This window comes from Vicugna pacos, chromosome 32, assembly GCF_048564905.1.
Source record: "Vicugna pacos chromosome 32, VicPac4, whole genome shotgun sequence".
Taxonomy (NCBI): Eukaryota; Metazoa; Chordata; class Mammalia; order Artiodactyla; family Camelidae; genus Vicugna; species Vicugna pacos.
The window spans coordinates 15,446,341-15,469,779 of record NC_133018.1 but is presented as its reverse complement, the minus strand read 5'-3'; the positions used below and the strand labels follow the sequence as shown (position 1 = coordinate 15,469,779).

Below are 23,439 nucleotides of genomic sequence, written 5' to 3'. Positions count from 1 at the left end.
TGTGGAGGAGAGCGCTTCCACAAACCTGCATGGCCCATGTAACAGCAGTGAAGAAAACATGAGGACTCTTTTGTTTGAGATTGTTACTGGATCACAATCTAACCATCCTAACTGACTCCAGTGGGCATTCAAGAAAAGGCATTTTAAGTCGGGAGGGATTCAGAAAGCCTACTTACTTCCGTGTGAAGTGAACTGCACAAGAAATAGCGATGATGAGAAGGCCAATGATGATGGAGGCGACGGCCACCCACTTGGCATTCCTCCCGAGACGCCTGGCTCCTTCAATGTCTCCGTCGTTGTAGCTGTTCAGAGACTGGGGGACACAAAGGAAGAGCTGGTGATGACAAACATCCTGCAAGGAAAGATATGTGCTTCTCAGGCTGATCTGAGCAGGTGACATGGTTACCACCTTCTCCAGGAAGCCTTCCCTGAACTTCCTGTCTGAGTTAACGTCCCCTTCTGTATTTCCTGGTTACTTTCATTTTAAAGTTTATTGTAGCAAATTGAAAAGTCTGATTTGGTTACACCCATCAGAGTATAAGTGCTACATGGGCAGGGACCATCATCCACCGCCCAGTACAATATCTGTCATGTAGAAGACATGTGATAAATATTTGTACAGTGAAAGGATGAATGGGTATGTCTGTCTCATCCTCTAGAACAAGCACTTTGCAGACTATGGCCAAATCCCGCCTGCTATTTTTGTAAATAAAGTTTGTTTGGAACACAGTCACACCCATTTATTTACTATTGTCTGTAGCTGCTCTTATGCCACAATAACAGAGTTGAGTAGCTGGGACAGACAGCACATTGCTAACAAGCACTAAAATATTTGCTATTTGGTCCATGACAGAAAAAGATTGCCTACTCCTCCAGCAGACGGTCAGGGACCTTGGCTGAACTGTTCACCTCTACGCCCAAGCCAAGCTGCCAGTCATCTGGCACCTGCTCATACAGCTTTCCCAGCTGTTAAAATATTGGAACACTTCTGTACTGCTTGGTAAATAGTAGCAACTCATCCCCAGCATCCTAGCCACTCTGGCTTCTCCTCCGAGTTCCCCGCAGGCTTCCCCGTGACCCAGCAACGTCAACGCTGTCCCTGGGTTCAGCAGAGCAACCCTGCTGATTCTGCGCCCCTTTGAGCGGGGTCTGGTTCAGTGTAGGAGCTGGAGAAATGTGTTTTAGCTGAATGAATGTGTCCATTTCCCTATGGAATGGGAGTTCACAGAGGGCATCGTCGAGTCCCAGGCACAGCGAAGGAGCTCGGGGAGCGCCGGCTGCTGAACTGCAGGCCGGACGCCCTTCTCTCTTATAACAAACCCTCTTCATCCTAACTCTCACTGCTGATCATTCCCCAGAAGTTGTGCAGCAGCCCAAAGAAGACTGGAAACACGCATTTACAAGTCATGGACCGAGTGACCTGACCCGTGCCGCGAAGCATACGTTTCAGTGGGAACCTCCACTCTTGATCATGAAATCACAACCCTGGAGTAATAACCACTTCTCTTCATGTAAGGGGATGAGGCACCTGCAGACAAGTACTGGCCAGTGAAACACCCCGTATACTGCAGAGCTTTCTACTTCTGGGACCTTCCGTTAATTCTTGGACCCAGGCCACCTTAGTCAGCAACAGTCTGGGAGACTTGCCTTCCCAATGAGTCTTGCTTTCAGGCCTCTTGAGTGAATGGCAGAGTGGGAACCTGCAACAAGGCCAGGGACTGCCGGCGGGGTGCGCTCCAGAATCCGAGCTCTGAACTCTGGAGTTCTCAACCCTGTGTGCCCATTAGAAACACCTGGATTTTATACACACACACACACACACACATATACACACTTATATATAAATATATAAAATTATATATATAATTAAAAAATACATACATATAATTTAAAAAAATAGATTGTTGGGTCCTGTCCTGGAGAGACTGATTTAACTGTTGTGGGAACCAGATACCAGTTTTTTTTTTAATTGTGGTAAAATATGCATAACATAAAATTTACCATATTAACGTTTTGAATGCACAATTCAGTGGCACTTGGTAGATTCACGTTGTTGCTCAGCCATCACCACCATCCACCATCTCAGACTCCAACTCTGTCCCCGTCAAACACTAAAATCCGCATTCTTCCTGCCCCCACCCAGGCCCTGGCAACCACCATTCTACTTTCTGTCTCTATAGATTTGACAACCCAAGGGACCTGACATGAGTGGAATCATACAATATCTGTCTCTTTGTGTCTGGCTTATTTCCATTTGCATAATGTCCTCAAGGTTCATCTGTGTTGTCACTGGTGTCAGAGTTTCTTTCCTTTTTAAGGCTGAATGATATTCCACTGTATGGGTTATAATCATATTTTGTTTCTCTATCCATTTTGTTGGTCCATCCATCGATGGTCACTGATTTGTTGCCACAATATTTTTTTAAACGCTTCTCAGGATTGAAAACCTTTGGACTAAGCAGCTATCCTTAACGTCCTGCAGGGACAACATGCTCATCATCTTAAGAGTTAACCCAACGAAGTGTGTCACAGAGCATGGGCTCTAAATGCAGAGAGATCTGAACTCAAACTCTGCATCTTATCAGCTGTGAGAGTTGGAGCAAGTTATCAAGCTTTTAAGCCTCAGTATACTCATCTGTAAACTGGGGGCAATAGTAGTAACACCTCCTTCCTATTGGAGAAGCCAATGAGTTAACGTGTGCAAAGTGGTTAGCACTGGCCCAGGACATAGTAAATGAACAATGAAAGTTAGCTTTTGTTGTGAAATGCCACCACCTGTCTTGTTCTTCCTCTCAAGCTGAGACCCTTGGGGTGCAACAGAATCATCTGGGCTACTTATTAAGAGTTACAGGTGATCAGACTCAACCTCTTGCTAGAGCAGAATCTGGAGACCCCAGTTTAGGAAACTCTGTCTCAGAGTTGTCACAAAGTCAGTACATAGAATCCCAGAACCCTAAGTTGTGGGCTTATACTCAGCTTAAAATCATGTAGACTCAGACTCTCCTGAGGAATTGATTATTCTGCTGTGTTACTTGGGAAAACCTGGTTCTGAGATTAGTCATGGTGCTGTACTTGTGTTGCTGTAACCAGAGAAAAATTGAGACTCCCCCCAACACACACACCTCCCACACCACCCCCCATACGTGGTCAGCTCCTGGTTGTTTGGATGAAGGAACAGTCTCATGTTCTCAGCAGCAGTGACAACGGTGGGAAGGAACAGCTAATGTGTGCCACACTGACAGGTACACTCCCACCTGTGCATTGCCCGTGAGCACAGGTGAGATGGGGGCTACCTGGGCCCCTTGAGTTGGCTGCTGCAGGTCCCATGCTGGTGACCTGGCTAAGGGGGACTCAGGTGTTAAACCATGGGCAGATCCTGCCCAGCCTTCACCACCTGTTGCCAGTCTGGCATCTTGTATGTGACCCTCCTCTCTGCAATTCACCATCTCTCTGGGGCTCCTCAGGGAGATGTGGAGTCATCCCAGGAGTGGGTCCACGGTTAGCTTCAAAACAGGTAAGAAGCCTCTGTCAATATCTGTGGACTCTTCTATCCCCCCGAGTCCTCTGATGAATTTATTTCCTCCTCTGGTGCTTGGAGAAGGGGCTGCCCACGGGTAAGTCTGCGGGGAAATACAAGGATATGGGGGGAGATGAGGGTGGGACACTTTAGAATTCTCAGATTTCACTCTGAAGGACTTCATTGGCTGGGGGCTCGGGCTTCAGGGTGGAGATCTAACAATGAAGCGGGAGGAGATTGATCCCCCCCTATGCAATTCACTGGCTGTAATTCTTTCCTCTCCCAACTGGAACTGCGTATTAAGGGGTCTCTTGGCAGATGCCACAGACTGAAGTGGCAGAAATGGCTTTTAGAGAAAATGCATGGTTGATAAATCTTTTCCTGAAGAGCTTAAAAAGCAAACTATCCCATGTGCCGTGGAAGAACTAGAAAGAGACATGGGATGGATTCGGTATTTTAAATTTGTATGATCTTATTCGCTCTTTCACAAATTATGAATGTAATTGGTGAACATGTAAAGCATTCAAATGCTACAGAAACACATACAGTAAATAGTTAGCTCTTCTCCCAGTTCTGTTTCCCAAAGGTAACTGTTGTTAGCAGTGTGGTGCATTTGCTTCTAGATTTTTTTCCTCCTCCAAGAATAATATGAAAGGAAAACTGACACTTTGTCCTGCTTTCATTATGACTAAGCCCATCACGTACCACAGTTACGAGAAACAGCAACTTGTATCCTGAGATAAACCAAGAACAAACTGAGAACAGCAGGGTAGTCTGGCGAGCTGTATCCCTCCAATGCTGAAACCTTGAGTATTTCCCATAAATCTCGGCAGAGACAAATTCTTCTCTGCCTTTTGGGATGTGGATGCCTAAATTTACAGGTCACTTCTTTCGTGGATACTGTAATCTCTTGAGAAGGATACTGTTCTGCTTTTTTTTTTCCTTTAAATCATGAACAGAGTAATGTAAAACTTGGTAACCCTGGCAATTTTGCATTTGTTTCCTTTAGATACTTATGCTGGACTTTCTACTTGGCTGGCTGGTCATTTGGAAGCTGGACTCCCTTGTATTTCTCTTCAAGCAAATTTCTTTTCTTTTCTAATTGTTTTGGCCCCCGGGTTTTCTTTGACAAAACAATGATAACAGATAACATTTTTTGAGCACTTATTATGTGTCAGACACTGTGTTAAACACTTTTTCAAGGATTACCTCGTTACTTCTCCTAACAACCATGTGAGGCAAGTGCTTTATTGTTTCCATTTTACTGATGGGAAAACTGAGGCACAAAGACGTTAAAGCGATTTGCCCAAAGTCATGTAGCTAACTTGGTTCTTTCTCTCTGAGTTGTTGTTGTTATTGTTATTTTTTGTTTTTCTTTTCCTCTTATTCCAAGAATGTGAGTAGCACCATACTTGCTGTTGTGCAACTTGGTTTTTTTCCACTCATAGGGTGGGCGGCTTCCCAAGCCAGTGCTTCTAGGTCTGCCCCATTCCTGTTTTCTTCCTCCAGTCGTGAGTTAAAGTACATTGATAAACCTCCTAACACTGCATTATCCACTGTATTCTTGAGGAAAATCTTAATTTGTCATGACGCATCTTTTGGGGGGGGGTAACTTTTTGTTTTCAAACAACTTCAAAGGAAAGTCACAAGGATAGTTGTCTCATTCTTTCTCATGGCTTTGTAGTAGTTGCTTAATTAAATGGTCACACCCCACTGATAACACATTTCAGTTATTTAAAGTTTGTGGCAAGTACATAATATGCTGCAGTGGACATCCTTATTCATATATTTCTGTACACATTTGAGCCTCTTTTTAGGATGGATTCCTAGGAATGGGATTGTGGAGTCAAAGGGTAGACGTGTTTACATTTGGAGACACAGTCACACTGCACTGCAAAAAGGCTACACAAATTTCCATTCCCACTAACAGTACTGAAGCGCCCTTTCCTCCCCATCTTTGCCAACACTGTATACTGTCAGTCTATTTCTGCCATTCTAATAGGTGAAAAAGAATCTCAAAGTAACATTTCTTTGATTAATGATGAGATAAAGTCATCTTAAGACTTCCACTCAAATGCCACCTCCTCAGAGGCCTTCTCAGACCAGCTTATGTAAAACTCTCCCTGTTGACTTATATTTAGTGCCTAGAGATCCGTAAATACCTGTTGAATTAATAAATACATGGATGGATAAATGTTTATTTGTCAAGCGTATTTCTTCTTGAATTTTATACCTAAACCTTTTGTCTAGTTTTCTATTGGTGTGTCTTTTTCTTACTCATTTGTAGGAACTTTATATATTATAGGTCAGCACTGTGCAATAGAAATACAATGGGAGTCACTACACGTATGTATTATATGGGATTTAATATAAGTGTAATTTACAATTTTCTAGTAGTCACATTCAAAAAGGTAAAATTAACTTTAATAATATGTATTTTATTTAATCCAGCATGCCCAAGCTATTATCATTAAAAATGGTGGCATTATTTCAAATATTCAATAATCACATGTAGCTAGTGGCAGCTCTATGGCTAGTGCAGAAGATAACACACATTCATCTTTTCTACGTGTTGCAAAATTGTATCCCAGTTTCTCCTGGTCCATTGTCTTTTTTCCTAAATTATAACTTTTATGTTGATACAGTTTAAGGTTCACAAAAAGTTGCAAAGATAGTACCAAGAGGTCCCATGTACCTTTCACCAAACTTCCCTGAAGGAAATCTTAAGTAACCACAGAGATTTGTCAAAGCCTCAAAGCCAGAAAATTGACACTGGCATGACATTGTTAATTCAGTTACAGTCCTTACTCAGATTTCATCAGTTTTCGTATGTACTCCTTTTTTTCTTTTGGCATATGTATAGTTCTATGAAATTTTGTCCCACACGGACTGGAGGGGCCATCACCACAAAGAAATTATCTCATATTACCCTTTGTGAGTCACATCCTTCCTCCATATTCACATCCACTGTCTTTTAACTTAGATTTGTGGCCAGAATTCCTTTCCAAACTCTGAGAGTTCCTCATCATTTCATAAACCAAACACCCTATTTCATGCGTGAGGTAGCAATTTGCCGTCTCTGCTCACCGTGCAAAGTATGTTAAAAAAGGACCTTAAGATCCTTTCCAGTTTTCACTCTCCTCTGTGGGGCAAATGGACTTTTCTCAGAATGTAGAACAAGTGAGCTGTCCTCACTCATTTTATGAAGCCCTCAGGAGTCCCCAGTGGTGCCTTTTCCCTTTTCTCTCAGCCCGGGCTTATGCTGGCAAAATGTAACAGTCATTGCAACACCTCAAAAAGAGCTTCCAGGTCTTGGTCAGCTGCCTCGGGCCAGCAAAGGTCACACTTGTTCCTTTCTCCTGTAGTAAATACTAATGATGTCACGGTCACTACATCTAGCTATTTCAGGCTTATTTATACATCCCTTCCCCAGATGGACACATGCTACGCAAATATCCCAGCTGGAAGGCTGTCTGGGAGCCAGAAATGAGGGTGACTGTTTCTACGCCCAACTTCAAAAAGGCAGCAGCAGGGACCAGCAAGACTGTTGTGAGGCCATGTAGCCGAGACTCCTGGCTACCTGTCAGAAGGCACAGGTAACTTCTGGCATCCACATTTCCAAGAAGGAGAGACCCAGAATCAACCCATACATTTTGATAACTGGAGTTGAACACCAATGGGTCTGATGTCCCTGGAATTCATGACACTTTACATCAATGGTGAAGCTGCTGCTCCCTTGTCCTGAGCCAGGAAAATACGGAACGAGCTTTGTCCGTTCCCTCTGGTCTTGAGAGCAGAACGCGCACTGCGTCCCACGTGATCCCGGATGAGACAGCATCACCTCATCACCTGTGGGGTGGCTGCTAGGTGCAGACCTAAGATGAAACTCTCTGAAGTTGTACTTTTTCTATTCCCCTATGTTGGTGGCTGCACCTCAGAATTACTTATGCCCCCAAAATGCTCATAAGCATTCCTATGCCCAAGCCCCATCCCAGATCAACTGAATGAGGATCTCTGGGGATGAGGCTCCAGCATCAGTATTTCTTCCAAAGCCTCCCAGGTCATTCTGAGAATTGTTGAAAACCACTGTCCTGGATGAAAAGCCATTCATTCATTCAAAAACTATTTACTAAGCATCAGCTATCTGCCAAGGACTGCTCCCTGCCCTCATGGAGCTTACATGCTGGTAAAGACTGAAAATACCTAATTAAACACACAAAGTAAATAAGACTACACAATATTATTAAGGTAAGAAAAACAGGGTGGTGAGAGAGCTCTCCTTAAGGTTGGGGCAGGTCTTTAAGACAAAGAAGCCAGACCTGCAAACAGGGGGAGGAGGATGCCTGGCAGACAAAACAGCAAGCGCCAAGGTCCAGAGGTGGAAAATAACTTTTCTGCTGAAGGTACTAAAGAAGACTCAGTGTGACTGAAATGTAGGCACGAGAGACAGAGATAGAGACAGAGACAGAGAGAGAGGGAGACAGAGACAGAGAGAGAGGGAGGTAAGATGGGGTGGTATGAGTTGAGGCTGGAGGGAAGCCAGAGCTGTTAGTTATAATAAAGAATTATCATGCTAAAATAATAGTTAATATTTATGGAGTACCTATCCTGTGCCAGGACCTAACCATTTTATGTGCATCATATAATTGAAACTTCACACTAACCCTCAGGGGAGTAAAACATTTTATCCTCCATTTTACAGATGAGAAAACTGAGACTGGGAGAGAGAGAGAGAAGCAAATAATGTTTCTGTTGTCAAACACAACTTGCTAAGGGGCTACAAAGTTAAGCGAAAGATAGTAAATTCATTGACAAAGCCTTCACAGTAACTACTTCATTACGTCCCAAAGAACCCAACAGCTAGGTTTAATGCATTATTGATAACCCAGCACCAGATAGCTGGACTTGATTCTAACTTAATAAAAAGTTGGCCAGTGATTAAAAAAATCAGGGCAAATATATCTTTTACCTATGCTACTGATCTCCCTGACAAAAATTCATTCATTTTCTTTGTCCTTATCCACCACCAAGTGTGCTCAGAATTTCCACATTCACCCTCAAACAAAATTAGTCCCCAAACAGCAAATAATGACAATGGAAGACATGGTTAGTTTTATTTTGGCCTCGTGGTCATGATGGATTCACAAGCTAACACACATAAGGAGTTTAGAGCAGTGCTCGGGACACAGCGGCCATATGCACTGGCCCTTATATTGACATGATGATGGTGATGTCCTACGCGGACTGATGAAGATGAAAACAAACGAGCTATTAAATACACCTTGGTACAGTCCACGTTCCCTTGCCCAATTGCTCTGCTTAATGATTGTGCCCAGTGTCAAGAAAAAAAGGCCTCAATACAAATCAAGAGTCTGCCCTGAAGTGCCCCTCTTCCTTGGTACAGGTGGTACAGAAGGCACATTTCCGTTACCCGGCCTTCCGGCCCCCGGGCACTCTTCTCCAGACTCTTCTGGAGCCCTCCTCCCTGCTCACCCTCTTTCCTGGCCCCGGTCTTCATTCAGGTCACTTCCTCTGCTTGGAGTCCTCTCCCCGCTCCGTCTCATGTGGCCGGTGTCTGCTCATTCTTCCTGTCTCGGCTTACAAGTCAGCTTCCTCAGGGCAGCCTTCTCAGGTCATCCTAACCTAAGCAGGTCCCCTGACCTCATACTCTGACTCAGCCCTGGTCTGTTTCCATCACGGCTCTGGGCAAGGGGAATCACAACGGAGTCGGTACACCTAAGAGAGCTCTCGAGAATGGGGCCGGGAGGCCACTGGGGAAGTGTGACTTCTGCACATCTCAGTCCGGATGGAATCTGAACTTCGACCACTTACTGTCTTAATGTAGCATCCAGAATACCTGCCTGCTGTCGGGCAAGATATTACCTTTCTTGCATCAGAATCAACCGTAATTCCCACCAGACCACTTGAACAACCTCGTGGGTTTTACCTTTACAAAGCCCCTGCCCCTTTCTCTTCCCCGGAACACTCTTTCCGTTTTATCTGTGTCTGTCTCCTGAATTGCAGTTCCTAAGACCCCAGTTAATTCTTTTCTCATTTGCAGCCTTCTGCGTTTTCTTGGTCGATGGCTCTTGGTGTGACTCATGGTTATTTACTCTGTTGCTCACTGACTTGTTGAGGGTTCGTCTCCACCACCTGTCTGTGAGCTCCTTGAGGGCAGACACCACGTCTCCTTTTCCTCACCACCCCATTTCCACTGCCTCATGGGGGGTGCTCAGTATTACTTGTATTCCCTTATATGCGGTTGGCTTGACAGAGAACCAAACAAATCCACAAACAAAGCAGACAGACACCCAAACGAAACAATCAGCCAGCTTAACTTTTCTGACCAACCAAGGCGACCTCTTACTCTGGTAGTGGCAGAACAAAGGGTAAACTGCGTCATTCCTGTGTTGGAGTTCTGAAGGGTGGGCTTCTGCCTTAGAATGGCAGACACCGGTTTGCTGCCTGAATGATCAGAAGAAAGAATTCTGGGCTCGAGGTCAAGGACTCATGAAGGAATTTTAGTCCTTTTAGCCTTCTTTTCATAAGCCAGAGTCCCCGACACGTTTTCACTTAAATAGAACCTACTCTCCCAATATTTGTATGTGTGTATGTGAACTGTGCTCTAATTTTATTACAGACAACATTATACAATAGATATATGGATCTTTAACATGGCAGTAGATGAACCCAAAGAGGAATAATAAGTCCTTGGAGGGATAGATCTGAATCTCAGTTTTCCTCTTCTGTAGAATGGGGATAATAGCACCTGCAATTGTGGTGAGGCTTAACTGAGATAATGAGTATAAAGGGCCCAGCATTATCTCACTTAATTTAGAAAACAATGCAGAGAGATCTGCATTAACATTCCCATTGTATAGGTGGGAAAACCTACACTTAGAGAAGTCAGGTGAAGGGGCAGAGCTGGGATTCGAAACAAGGAGTTGCATGCAGAGCCTGAACTCACACAGTGTTTGCCTTTGAATCTGTCGCCAGCCCAGTCGTTCATGCTGGGGGCCAAAGGAAAGAGACACTACAAGAGAAAAGGGGAGGAGGTGTTTCACTAAAAATTTGGCAACACGTGGACCTGTCCAACAAGGTTCGAAAGCAGGTGAAAGAAGCAAGGCCCACTAAAGAGGAGGAAATATTTGCAAATTATATATTTGATAAGGGACTTGTATCCAGAATATGTAAAAAGCTCTTATAGTTCAATAATAAAAAGACAAATAACTCAATTAAAAGCAGGCAAAGACTCTAAATGGACTTTTCTCCAAAGAGCCAATAAGCACACGAGAAGACGCCCAGTATCATTGGTCATTAGGGAAATGCAAATCTGAACCGCAGCGAGATACCTACTAGGATGCCTAGCATAACGAAGATGGACAAAGAACGACAAGTCAAGTATCTCTGAGGATGTAGAGAAACTGGAACCCTCAGATGTTGCTGGTGGGAATGTAAAATGGCACAGTTGCTGTGGAAATAGCTTGGCAGTTCCTCAAAAACTCAAATAATTCCGCTCCTAGGTACAGACAGAAGAAAACTGAAAACCTATGTTCACACAAAAACTTGCACACAAATGTTCATAGTGGCATTAGTTACAACAGCCAAAAAAAAAAAAAACAAAAAAAAAGGAATCAACCCAAATATCCATCAACAAATGAATGAAAGAACAGAAACATGGCATAGCCATACAGTGGAATATTACTCAGTCTTAAAAAAGGAAAGACTGATGCATTGTACAACTCTGAACCTTGAAAACACAATGCTGAGTGAAAGAAGCTGTTGGGGCACAGGGAAGGCCACCCTAAAACACACCTTAATGGCACACTGATTATTTTGAATCAAAGTTACTTAAGAAGTAGCCAATGCAAGAGGGATAAAGTGACTCTCACTTCTGTCTGACAGAAGGAAATAAATCTCCCATGTGAAAGGTGCGCTCCCAGCTCTGGAGGCAGGAGAACCTCATTGCCGGACAGAGGGAAGTCTGGCTGAGAAACCGATATAAACAAACCTCGTTACTTTAAAAATTGACTACCCCAAGTCCAAACCCTGTTTAGATTATTTACTAATTGAGCACCCCAAACCGAAGTTTTTTTGTCCTGTCAATTCCTCACAAATTTATTAGGTGTTTTCTTGTTTGTTTGTTTGCATAAAAGCTGCCTGCTTTGGCCATTTCTTAGGTCCTATTTCTAAAGATCTCTGTGCACGAATTAAAATTTGTTTGTTTTTCTCCTGTTAATCTGCCTTGTCTCAGTTTTATTACTGGTCCAGCCACAAGAACTTACGAGGGGTCCAGGGGGAAATATTCCCCTCCCTGACAAAGCCAAACATGAAAGATCACATAATGCATGATTCCTTTTATATGAAATGTCCAGAATTGGTAAATTCATAGAGACAGAAAGTAGACTGGATCAGCGGTTGCCAGGGGCTGGGAGGACAGGGAGCTGGGGAGTGACTACTAATGGGTATGGGATTTCTTTCAGAGGCGATGACACTTTGTTGGAATTAAAGACTGGTGATGACTGTGCTACCTCATGAATATACTAAAGACCACTAAGTTGTACACTATTTTGTTTTTAAAGAAGCAAGACCTAGTGACAGCTTTTGCTAACTTGAGGGTTCCGGTGGGTCAGGGTCAATGGTGGAGCCCAGAGAAGGTGGTGGGATCTGGCAAGAGATGGTGGCAGGGCTCAGAGGCAGCCCAGGGTGCCGGGTACTTGCCCCAGATCCCACTGGAAACAGCAGCCAGGCCTGCACGTGCTAACAGCAGGTTAGACTTCTGTGTGAGCACGTGACCAACACTTCTTAGAAATGCAGAAAGGAATTCTGGGGGGAGTTGACTTAACTGGGAGGGATAAGAATCAATGAAACCTGGGCCCCTGTGCCTTGATGTAAACCAACTTAAAACTGACAGGTCATTAATGCCTAGAGAAACTGGGATCCAGACAAAAATAGATCCTGCTTCAGGGGCCAAACTGGCTTTGAGCAATTGTTCTAGTTTGGAAGGAGGGTTGAAGTAAGAGTAAACCAAGAATTTTTGATGCTGTCTGGGAGCAGGCTGGCTTGAGACCAAAGCAAATAGTGGCCTGTTAAGAGCTCTTGTCGGACCTGCCACTGGGTAACAGAGCCCTACCTTTCTATCCCATGGCTTATTTTGGGATTTCCTCCTGGGGAAGTTAAATCTATTTTAAGTGGATGACATAGATGTCATAGCATATATCTCTGGAACATAGCAAACTTGTTCTACCCCGGGGCCTTTGCACTTCCTGGCTCTGTCCAGATCTTTCCACTGCTGGCTTGTTCTCATCCTTTAGCCTTTGCCCATCACCCTTTCTAAAGTAGATTCTCTTTACTACCTGCCCCCGCTAATCCTTCTCCCTCATACTTTACTGTTTATTCTCTTCACAGTGCTTGTCACTCTCTGAAATCATCTTCATAAAGAAGTTAACATAAAGTGTTAACTTGTATATGGTCTGTCTTCCCCTACTCGTATGTAAGTTCCTAGAGAGCTGAGACCTTGACTGTCTTAGTTGACTGTGACTACCCCGAGCTGCCCATGGAGGATTGGGTAGTCTTCCTAGTTTGGGTGCAAAGTGGATCTCACTGGCTGTGGATCTGAAGCCACATCCTCCAAACAACTCATCTGTTTTGTTTCTATGTCTTATTTCTTAACTGGTCCAGAATTCTTGAGGGGAAGAAGAGTGTTTACTCTGCTGACCTAACACGTAGACTGCTTCCGGTCACTGAGAACCTATGAGCTAACAGATGTCCAGAATGTCAGCTGTATAAAGCCACAAGCAAACACAAATGTAGAAGAGATTTGGGGGGGTTCATGAGATGTTTGAAGTGATGGAAACATCCTCTCTGGTGTCCGCCATTTCCTTCTGTTGGTGGATAATTACTGAGGAGATGCTGTGGCTCAAGGGAAAATATGAACCATATGTCCTTCAAAAGCATGAAGAACTTATCTCAGGAACATCAGGTATCTTCTACGTGGGTGAGAAACAGAACAAGCAAGTGTGCTTAACTACAGAGAACAGTATGGATGGTCTTGAAAAAATTAAAAATAGAACTACCACATGATACAGCAATTTGACTCCTGTGTATACATCCAAAGGGAATTAAAACAGGATCATGAAGGGATATCTGCATTCCCATATTTTTTGCAGCATTCACAAAAGCCAAGACACAGAAGAAGCCTAAGTGTCCATCAAGAGATGAATGGGATAAAGAAGATGTGGTATGCATATATACAATGGAACATTACTCAGCCGTGAGAAAGCAGGAGATCCACCATTTGCAACAACGTGAATGGAGCTTGAGGACATTGGGCTGAGACAAGTCAGACAGAGAAAGACAAATACTGGATGATATCACTTATACGTGGAATCTAAAAAAGCCAAACTCATAAAAACAGAGTGAATGGTGGTTACCAAGGGCTGGGTGTAGGGCAATTAGGGAGATGTTGTTTAAAGGTACAAACTTGCAACTAGCATATAAGTCTTGGAGATCTAATGCACGGCACAGTGATTACAGATAATCCTGTATTATAAACATCAAACTTCTAAACACCAATGATCTAAGAGAACAGATCTTCATTGTTCCCACCACAAAGAAGAAAAGATAATTTTATGACGTAACAGGTGTGTTAGCTAACGTTACAATGGCAATCACACTGCAGTGCATAAATGTATCAAATCACCATGGTATACTTCAAACACACAAAATTACATGCCAATTATATCTCAATTTTTAAAAAGTGGGCTTATAATAGCCTAGGTAAAAATTCGGTAAAATCAGAACCAAAGCAACAAAACTGTGGACATCTTCCAATCATTTCCTTTGTGGCAAGAAACTGTGCTAAGCTGCAGTTTCTCTATCCTTAGAGATTTTTCAAGACTAGAACAAAACATCAGAATAAAATTGCATTTGTCTTGAGTTAACTATAGAGCTGACCATTTCAGCTTAATAAGAGCATACGAATTCAGAACTACAATCACCTTTCAAGGCAGAGAAGAATTCACTTATTTACCAACCCCTTTCTCCTAGCTGAAGATTTTTTTCTTTTTATCATCTCTAGAAAAACCCTTATTTCTGACTAGAAATGAAGTCTAAACATTTACTACAGAAAAACTGAAAAATACTAAAAACTTATTTAGTAAAATTTGAAATTATAATAGCCAAGATTTACCAAGTGCTTGGCATATATTATCCTATTGCATTCACAGGACAACCCCTTGGAGGTAAGAGGTACTATTTCCAACTTACAGATGAGGAAACTGGAGCTCAGAGGTGAGGGAACATTATCAGTGTCACGTAACAGCAAGCGGAGAGCCAGGATTCAAACCCTGGTGGACCTGACAATAGAATTTGTGCTCTTAACCTCTACAACATAACTGTTTATAATCCCACCACTTAGAGAAAATCATTGTAGGCATTTTGGAATGTTTTCTAGCCTTTTCCTTTCATGCATGTTCATGCATGTATATGGGTATGTGGATGCTTTTAACTGAGAAAGAATGTGTCATTTTATTGTATATACAACTTTATATTCTTTCTCTTTTCCCCCGACTTGATCTTTTACCTTAAACATTTCCCTGCATCATAAAAATTCTTCAAAAGCATGATTCTAGTATCTATGAAATACTCTATGTTCTAAGTGGATGTATTATAACTGACTTAGTCAATCTCCGATGCTGGAATCAATATTTATATTCATCTTTAATTTTTCACATTTAAATCACAACAGTGACAAATACTAATTAAGCAGTTACTCTGAGCCAGGCACCATGATTCGTGTTTATTAACTCACTTTATAATTCATTTCATAACTAATGCTGTGGTGACCATCTAATATGTGATATTATGCCTCTCCATTTAATTTTTTTTTTAATTTTAATTTCTTAGTGATGCTTTCTTTGTATAGATCTTGCTTGTTTCCTAGGTTTATTTCTGGTACTTAAAATTTTTATTTGCTATTGTGACTATGCCAGTATTTTGATCTACTGAGTTGCCAATACTGAGATCCTAATTTTACAATGTGTTCTCTTTTCTTCAAAATGCCTGTTCTCTCTTTAAAAACCATCCTCATCTTCATCTCTAATACATATTTGACCAACGGGAAGTAAGTGGTTTTCTCCTTCTCCCTCTCTCTCTCACACTCACACACACACACACACACACACCCCTACTTGTGTAGACTTACATCAATTCCTGAACATAGTCTGAGATATTTCTTCCCAGGTGTAAGAACCCTCTTTACACAGATCAATATTGTCTTAGATCCCAAATTCCTAGATAGCAGGCTCCATCAAAACAGTTTGCTGGATGTGGGCACTTAGGAAATATTTTTAGTAACAATGTCTGAGCTTTCAGATGACTCCGGGATTTTCTTTCTTTCTTTTTTTTTTTTTTTTAGATTTTGCTTGTTTCTAAGTTTTTCTGTCTAAAGGCAGTGCTGGGAATTCAGAGCCTAGGCTTGCAGATCATAAGGCATATTTCTTCATCATCAGCATTCACTCATTCATGCTTATCTGTCTCCTTCTTGGGCTTCTGGGCTATTTCTCCTGATAAATATCTTCAAGGACAAGTGAGAATCGTCCTCTGGCCTATCATCAAAACCAAAAAGCTAGAGGGAAATTCTGTCAGGCTTGATTGAGAATATTATATGATGCTTCTTATACTGATGGGGCAAGTCTATTAAAAGAGAAAGTCCTCTGAACATCAAAGCTGTGCTCTTATCAAAGGGCAAGGCATAGTCACTTGATTATTTTTTTTAAAGGCATACTGCTATTTTGATGAAAAGTTCTATTTTTATAAAACAAAAAATATAATGACAATTTACATTTTTTTCTTTATCAGTTAAAGGTGATTCCCTGGGCTCTAAAATCTGAAATAATGTACCATGATTCTACAGATTAAAAAATATATATATATATAAATAAACATTGTCCCCAGAGGAATTTCCATTCTAAAATGCAAGTTATTGACAATTTTTAAAATCAATGAAGCTGACAAAAGTGACAGCTGAAAAACACAGCTATTTGCCAGTACCCCCTACCATGGGCATCTTATCTGCTTCACTGCATCTTTCTGTATAAACCACTGATCTCTACAGCCTGACTATCTATATATTCAGAGAGGAACACCCAAACCAAAGATTGACAGCTTTAAAAATAGTCAAGTTATTTAAAGCCAGTTTCCTGTTCTCTTCCTTTACCTCCCCCTGTTTCCTCTCAAAAGCTTTCAGGAACTAAATGTCCACAGACCTCGTAAGGCGAGCTTCCTTCTAGCAGTATTTTTTTAAAAAAGGATAGTTTCCACCCTATTTTTAACCATTCATAATTGATTACTTTTATTAAAACATTTCTTAACTAGCATGTAGTTTATCATACATCTTCCAAGTATAAGCCTTGTCTAACTTTTCACTTCATGGGAGGCAATGGTATTTTCCCAGTCAATCACACATCAGAGCAGACAGACAATCAAATGTGATGACGTGATACTGTGAGAGCCACCTGATGATACTGCTTCCAGAGGCTAGACTGTAAACCTCGTGGGGACAAGGACTATCGTGTTGGGCCACCCAATAGTGCCCAATAGTGCCACCTTTCTGAGCCTGGTTTCCACATGGAGAAATGAGAACAGCTCTCTCGTGTCCAAGGAATCAGTGAAATTGTGTCCATAAGGACATACTTTGAGAAGTAAAGACAAATAGACAAATGTAATAATCATCATCATAATAATAGCAATACACATACTATCAAAATTATCCAGAACAAGGAACAAATGAGATTATCAGAAGACGGAGTTAAAACAGGAGGTGTTCTTCAGTTTGGGGAATAGGAGATACGATATAAAAGGTAAAGGAAACAGATAAATTCCTGAATTTCACCCATTTAAAAAAAGAGAGAATGAGGGAGTAAAAACACCAGCAAAAGTCTGGCTAGGGAGACCCATTAAAAATATCTGTGTTGGAAGAAAGGGGGAGAGGTGGGTCTCTAGGCAAGATGGTTGGGGATGGAATGAACACCTTGCATTAGCCTCATACCAACAATGGCTTGACTCATGAAAGTGAGAACCAATATATTATCAAGAACAATATTTCCCAAAGTGTGTTCTATGGCATATAAGCCGTAAGGTCAAAGAGTCCCAGGCAACATGCTTAGTAAATGCCCCGTGTACACTGTTCTGTCAAAGAGCCACAAGGAACAGTGGTTGGCCAAAGCCTTCAAAAAGCCCCCGAAGAAAGGAAACAGTTCACTTCTGCTTAATTTAGCATTTAACTTCTCAGTTTCTCCCCTCTATTCCCTGCCGCTTTTTGGTAAAACAACGTTGGGCAGAACCAGTTGTCTGAGAAGCATGGTTTTAGAAAATTTGGCTTAATTCTTGAACTTGCAAAACTGGAGATTTTCAGATATATTCCTGTTCATCCTCTGAAGGCATCATACTTCTGGGTGAGCAGCTTTGAACGGAAGAGTGTTAACTGAGAACAGAGACCAATTCCCAAACATAGATTCACTGGTCTGCAGTGTGTGGATGACAGCGAGCTGCAGACAAGCCAGGGAAGTTATCCCTGGGCTCCAAGCCTTGGCCAACCTCTCAGTGACCTTTAGCATTAGCCTGAGTCTCCTGGATTTCTTCCCAAAATGCTCTAGCAGAAATGCACCACACAGGTGGGAAGGGAGGACATCCTCAGAGATAAATTTAGGAACGGATTCAGGCCTCTGGAGCCATTCATTCTTCACTCATTTCATTCATTCATTCTTCATTCATTCATTCATCAAGCACATGTTACTTACTGACCACGTGCTCAACACTGCGCTAAGGGTTGGGGTGACAATGGGACCTCAAGGGGCTCACACACACAAACTGGTGCAAAGAGGTAAAGGTGCTCTGAGAGAAATCTGTTCCGAGTATAGTGGGCACAACCTAGAGTGAGGGGAAGAGGGCAATCAAGTAGGGCTTCACGCAGGAGGCGATTTTCCAGCTGAGCTTTGAAAGAGGAGTGACTGTGCGTCTGAACAAGAGCTTCAAGTGGTTAAATTCTGAGAAGCACTGTTCTAGGATGTGAGTCCTCCTGCCTGGTCTCCTCTTGATGATTATTTGAAGGTTTCCTCCAAAGCCATCATTACAATTCACACTTATAAGTCAGACATAGTTTGCTCATTAATGAAGGCTAACCTGCACCTCAGCCATGGCCTGTTTGGCCAGTTTATTTAATAGCTGCTGTTCTGTGATCTGGGTGATGCTGAACAACTTTAGGAGGGACTTCTTTTTTCCTTTTCACCTGTTGACAAGCCCCACCCTCATACACAGCATGGACTCCTTTCGAGTCTCTTGAGTGAGGGAGCAAATTCCACCTACAAAACTGATAGATGCTGACCTCACCCTACATTTGCCAACCCTCCTGCAAATTGCCTGGAACATTTTCCCTTCCAGATCCAGGAAAGCAGAGGCCTTGCTGATCTTATTTACCCCTGGATAGAGGTGGAGGAGTACACCAATGCCTGGAAGAGAGCCTGGCATTTAACAGGTGCTCAATGAACATTTGTCAAATGAATAAACATTCTTTCTCCAAGGTAAAAGCCATGTGGACAGTCTCCAGCATTCTATCTTTCAGATAGAATAAACAGGGATAACCAGGGATGGGCGGGAGCACAATGAGGGAGGCCTGAACACCAGCCTTGGATTGACTTTCCAGGCCATGTGCTCCGATGCAGGGCTGCATTTGCATGGGGGAGAGGGGCCATTTTCAAATTCACACAAATGTGCAATATGGGATAGCAGGGGCCTAGTCCTGAGATGTGTCCCAGAAACTGAGTACGGGTTTTGTGCATTTTCAAACAAATAGACTTTGAGTATTTGGGAAGCAAAGTCTTTCACGTCCCAGTCTCTGACAATGCTTGGCCCACTGATGTTCCGATATAATTCTCACCTGTGCTGCACTGTCTCACAACCCCCAGGGACTCCCCTAGCGCTGCACAGGGTGGTGGGGAAATTACAGACGCCTATAGCTTGAAGAATATTCCTCTCAAATGTATCCTTCCAAAGTAGTTTTATTATTCCCTAGCATTTACTTCAACTTTGTAATTTTATAGACAGCTTCGCAGGCTTGGTTTCATAAATAAAGGCACTGTTTTGAGATTGCTGGCTCTTTTTTACAGTTCTGGGAATCCGTTATTTTGAGACTTGTCAATATCTATGTCAATTTGCATTATCTCCTAGTGTTTCCTTATTGGGGTGCTATTGATGTTTGGGGTAGGTGAATTTTTCATTGGGGGGACAGTCAGTCCCGAGCATTGCAGGGTATTAATACTCTTAGCCCTTCCTTCCCCATAAATGCCAGCTGTGCTCCAAATCACTGAGGTACCACATATGCTCCCCAATATTTCCAAATGCCTCCATGGGGAGTAGCACCACTGCCAGCAACAGTGTACCTCAATTTATCACAAATTACCAATGCGTGAGATGTGAAAATAGCCAGGACTGATCATTACAAGCCACTCTAGGGAAAGCACACACCTGGCAGAGTTGGTCAGCCACCTTCCTCTCCTTTTTTTTTTTTTGTTAATTTTTTGGGGTAATTTGGCTTATTTATTTATTCTTAATGGAGGAACTGAAGCTTGAAGCCAGGACCTCCTGCATGCTAGGCATGCGCTCTACCACTGAGCTATACCCTCCCCGACCCCTTTCTCTCTTCCTTATCCTTTAGACTTTAGAGTCTTCATTATGAATCTTGTCAAGTCGAGATCTGCACTGTTCAAAAGGAAAAATGCTTCTAGTACCTTAGAGGGAGTGCAACAGGGAGGGTGTATGTAGAAAGGGCCTTTTAGAAATTAGATTTCACTGATTTGATGCTCTGTTTGTTTCCACACGATGTTTCCAGGCTCCAAATCTACCCATCTGTCTGATGACTATTGCCCAGAGTACAAAGCTGGTGACTTGACGTGATTTTATTCTGTTTTACCCTTACAACAGTTTTGCTCCACTTAAAACACTTCCACATCCCCATTTTTTAGACAAAGAAACCAAGGCTTTAAAAGGGTATGAAACTTGACCACAGCCAACTTTCTGACTCCAGTGTCTATGTTCTGGCAATAGAATGGTCTCTTGCTGTAAACCTAGTGAAAAAGTCTTGGGGGAGGGAATGGGGATGAGGGGGCCAGAAAAAAGTTTCTATACAAATCTTATTCCCCAGGACACACCAAGTGGTATCATTAGTGTCCAACCTGTCACCACCAGCTGGAGTTTTAGCTCGTCTCAGATCAAAGGCGGGCAGGCAGTTTTCTGGTTGGCACTGGGGTAAATTGGCTGCTGATTCATTAATAAACCAGGATAGATTGTGGGCACCAATACCAGCCAGAGAGGCTGCTGCCGCCTGGAGAATCTGGCTGCTGTATCCTCCCCTGCTTTGCCGCAAAAAATCCAAGACCGGATATCTTGGGGGAGGAAGGAAGGGAGGAAACGGGCTGTTTGGTCCTAAGAAACCTGATATGGTAGCTTCTGGGGCTCCCATGTGGGAAAAAGCCTCAGGAGTGAAACAGACATCGTGACCCACTAACACCGTTCATTCATACATACATTCATTGCATAATATTTACTGGGCATCTAACACCTGCCAGATTCTCTTCCAGGTGAAGAAGATACAGCAACAAATAACAAGCAACAAATACAAATCTCTGCCATCAGAGAGCTTATATTTTTCTAATGAGGAGACACAGACAATAAGCATGTTAATAAATTAAATAATGTATCAGATGGAGACAAGAGCTTTGGGCAAAAAGCAGTAGGGAAGGGAGAACAGACCTGGGCGGGAGGATGATTTTAAGCACTGACCAGAGAAGCCCTCCTAAACTGACGTTTGAGTAAAGGTCTAATAACACCAGCATGCCGGGCACTGTTCAAAGCAGTTTATAATTTATCTCATCAGTATGCACAACTCCAAGAAATATGGCTCTGATTACTTCCATTTTACAAAGAGACTGAGGTCAGGAGAAATGCAGTGATTTCCGGACACCTGGTGGAATTAGGATTTGAATCCAGGCAGTCAGAACTTCAGCGGCTGAACGCTTGAACGATGGTGCGAGTGTCCTAAAAACGGGGTGTGGGAGAAGGCAAGTTGCGCGTGCAAATGAGGTCTCCGTGTGTACCCACGGAGGGAAGAAGGTGCCACGCGCGGGCAAGTGTGGGCGGACCCGGATCGCGGGAGGGGCAGTGGCTCTCGATCTTTACTGAACTGAACCCGGACTCTCCCTGTCTGCGGCTGGGGAGCTCGGTCAGGCAAGATGGGTGGGTGGGGGAGGGGGCTCACTGCAAGGGTTGTCCCGGGACAGTGCCGGGCCAGCTGCTCCAGTCAATAAGGCTAGGACCTCGCTGACGCTCCTGGCCCTCCTGGTGGGAGGGGTTCGCACCGAGTTCCTACCGGGGCTGAAGAGGGTCGCAGAGGCGAGCTCCGAGGGGCGGGTGGAAGCACCGGCTGCCTCTACTCGAGGAGAGGTGCATATTTCGGGAGGCGAGCGTGCTAAGGGGCGCGGAGCCACAATGGACCTGGGAGTCCCCACTGCATTCCCGGGAGCTCCCAAGGACCCACCGGTGGAGGGGCGCCTGGGAGCCCTTGGGAGACGCCGAGAGGCGGGATAGGGTCCCTGCGCAGCAAATGAGAGAGGAACCACAACGTCCTGGAGTAGAGGAGGTGGAGGCGAGCACGCACATTGCTGGTGAGAGGGGCGCAGGGGGGCCAAACGGGCCTGCAGAGAGAGAAGGCTCAATGGAGAGAGGGGCCAAGGGGTTCTGAAGAGAGCCAAGGAGAGGGAGCTGCCGTAGAAGGGAGCGAGAAGGAACTGACGACCCAGAGAGGGCGTGCTAAAGTGTGGGACTACGGGTCTAGAGGACATCGGGAATCGCCCGGGGACCCTCAGAGAGTGGCTGAGAAGGCGCCCTGAGCGCAGCAAGGGAAGAGGGGGCTTGCGCTAAAAGCGGCGGCGCTGCGCGCTGGAGAGCGGGAGCGCCGGGCGAGGCAGAGCGGGGCGCAGAGCCCGCGCGCTCCGAGAACGGGGCATGCTGCTGCCTGCAAGGGTGGCGCGCGGTGAGCCTCTAGTAAAGCGGGCTGAGAAGAACCGGATGTGCTCGGGGATGTCAGAGGAGGCAGGGAGAGAAGCCGTTAAAAGTCCAAGGAAGAACTTCCCTGGGTTGGAGAGAATGGACCAATGGCTCTGGAAGGACGTGGAGATGGCCTGGGGGAGGCTTGGTCTGGGTTCTGAGCGCCACAGGAGGCGCTGATGGTTGTCGGGGGAGAGTTTGGCCCCAGTAAAGTGAACGGGTGGCTCAGAGGACAAAAGAAATGCAGGGCAGTGAGGAAGGGAGGGATGGAGGGCGGACAGTGCGTGGAGTCCTCCGGAGGCGCTCAGTGCCGCCCAGATCTCCCTCCCCTGGCTGCTCCGGGTCCTAGTTTACTCACCATGATGGAGAAGACTAAAGCCACGATGTTGATGGGGTAAGCGGGGCAAAAACACGAGACGATGGAGAGCCACAGGTAGTTCCTGGGCATGGGCACGTCCTCCTCGGTCTTCTCATCCTCAGTGTTGGCCTCGGGACTGCTGTCCAAAGCCCTCTTGAAGTCCGAGCTGGGAGCGTACTGAGACATGGGCGAGGCGGCCGGTGCAGGGAGGGCGGAGGACTGCACAGTCGGCGAGGTCTGGGACTCTGGCCTCAGGCTCCTGGCGAGTCTCTGAAAAGCCAGTGGCGCGGGACTCCAGGGAGACGTAACCTCACCCCTCCAGCGCCCTCCAGTTGCACCCGCTTGGGCTCAGGGACTTGGGCCAAAAGTCTCCGCACAAGAGAGAGGGAGGGAGCCAGGGAGTTGGGGAGGCAGCGGGGAGGAGAGAGGGAGCCAGCCAGCCTAAGAAACAGGGGAAAGGCAC

General features: G+C 44.3%; 1 protein-coding gene across 2 annotated transcripts in view; it reads right to left on the bottom strand.

Moving 5' to 3' along the window:
• TMEM233 (transmembrane protein 233) overlaps positions 1-23,225 on the bottom strand; it is a 31,755-nt gene extending 8,530 nt beyond the window's left edge. For both annotated transcript variants that reach the window (XM_015239689.3, XM_072952872.1), the window contains exons 1-2: positions 22,977-23,225; positions 177-313 (exon numbers count right to left, since the gene is read on the bottom strand). In XM_015239689.3, coding sequence (XP_015095175.1) covers positions 177-313; positions 22,977-23,162 — 323 coding nt within the window. In that variant the 5' untranslated portion in view covers positions 23,163-23,225. The remainder of the gene's footprint in view (positions 1-176; positions 314-22,976) is intronic.
• Between the last annotated feature and the right edge of the window lie 214 nt (positions 23,226-23,439).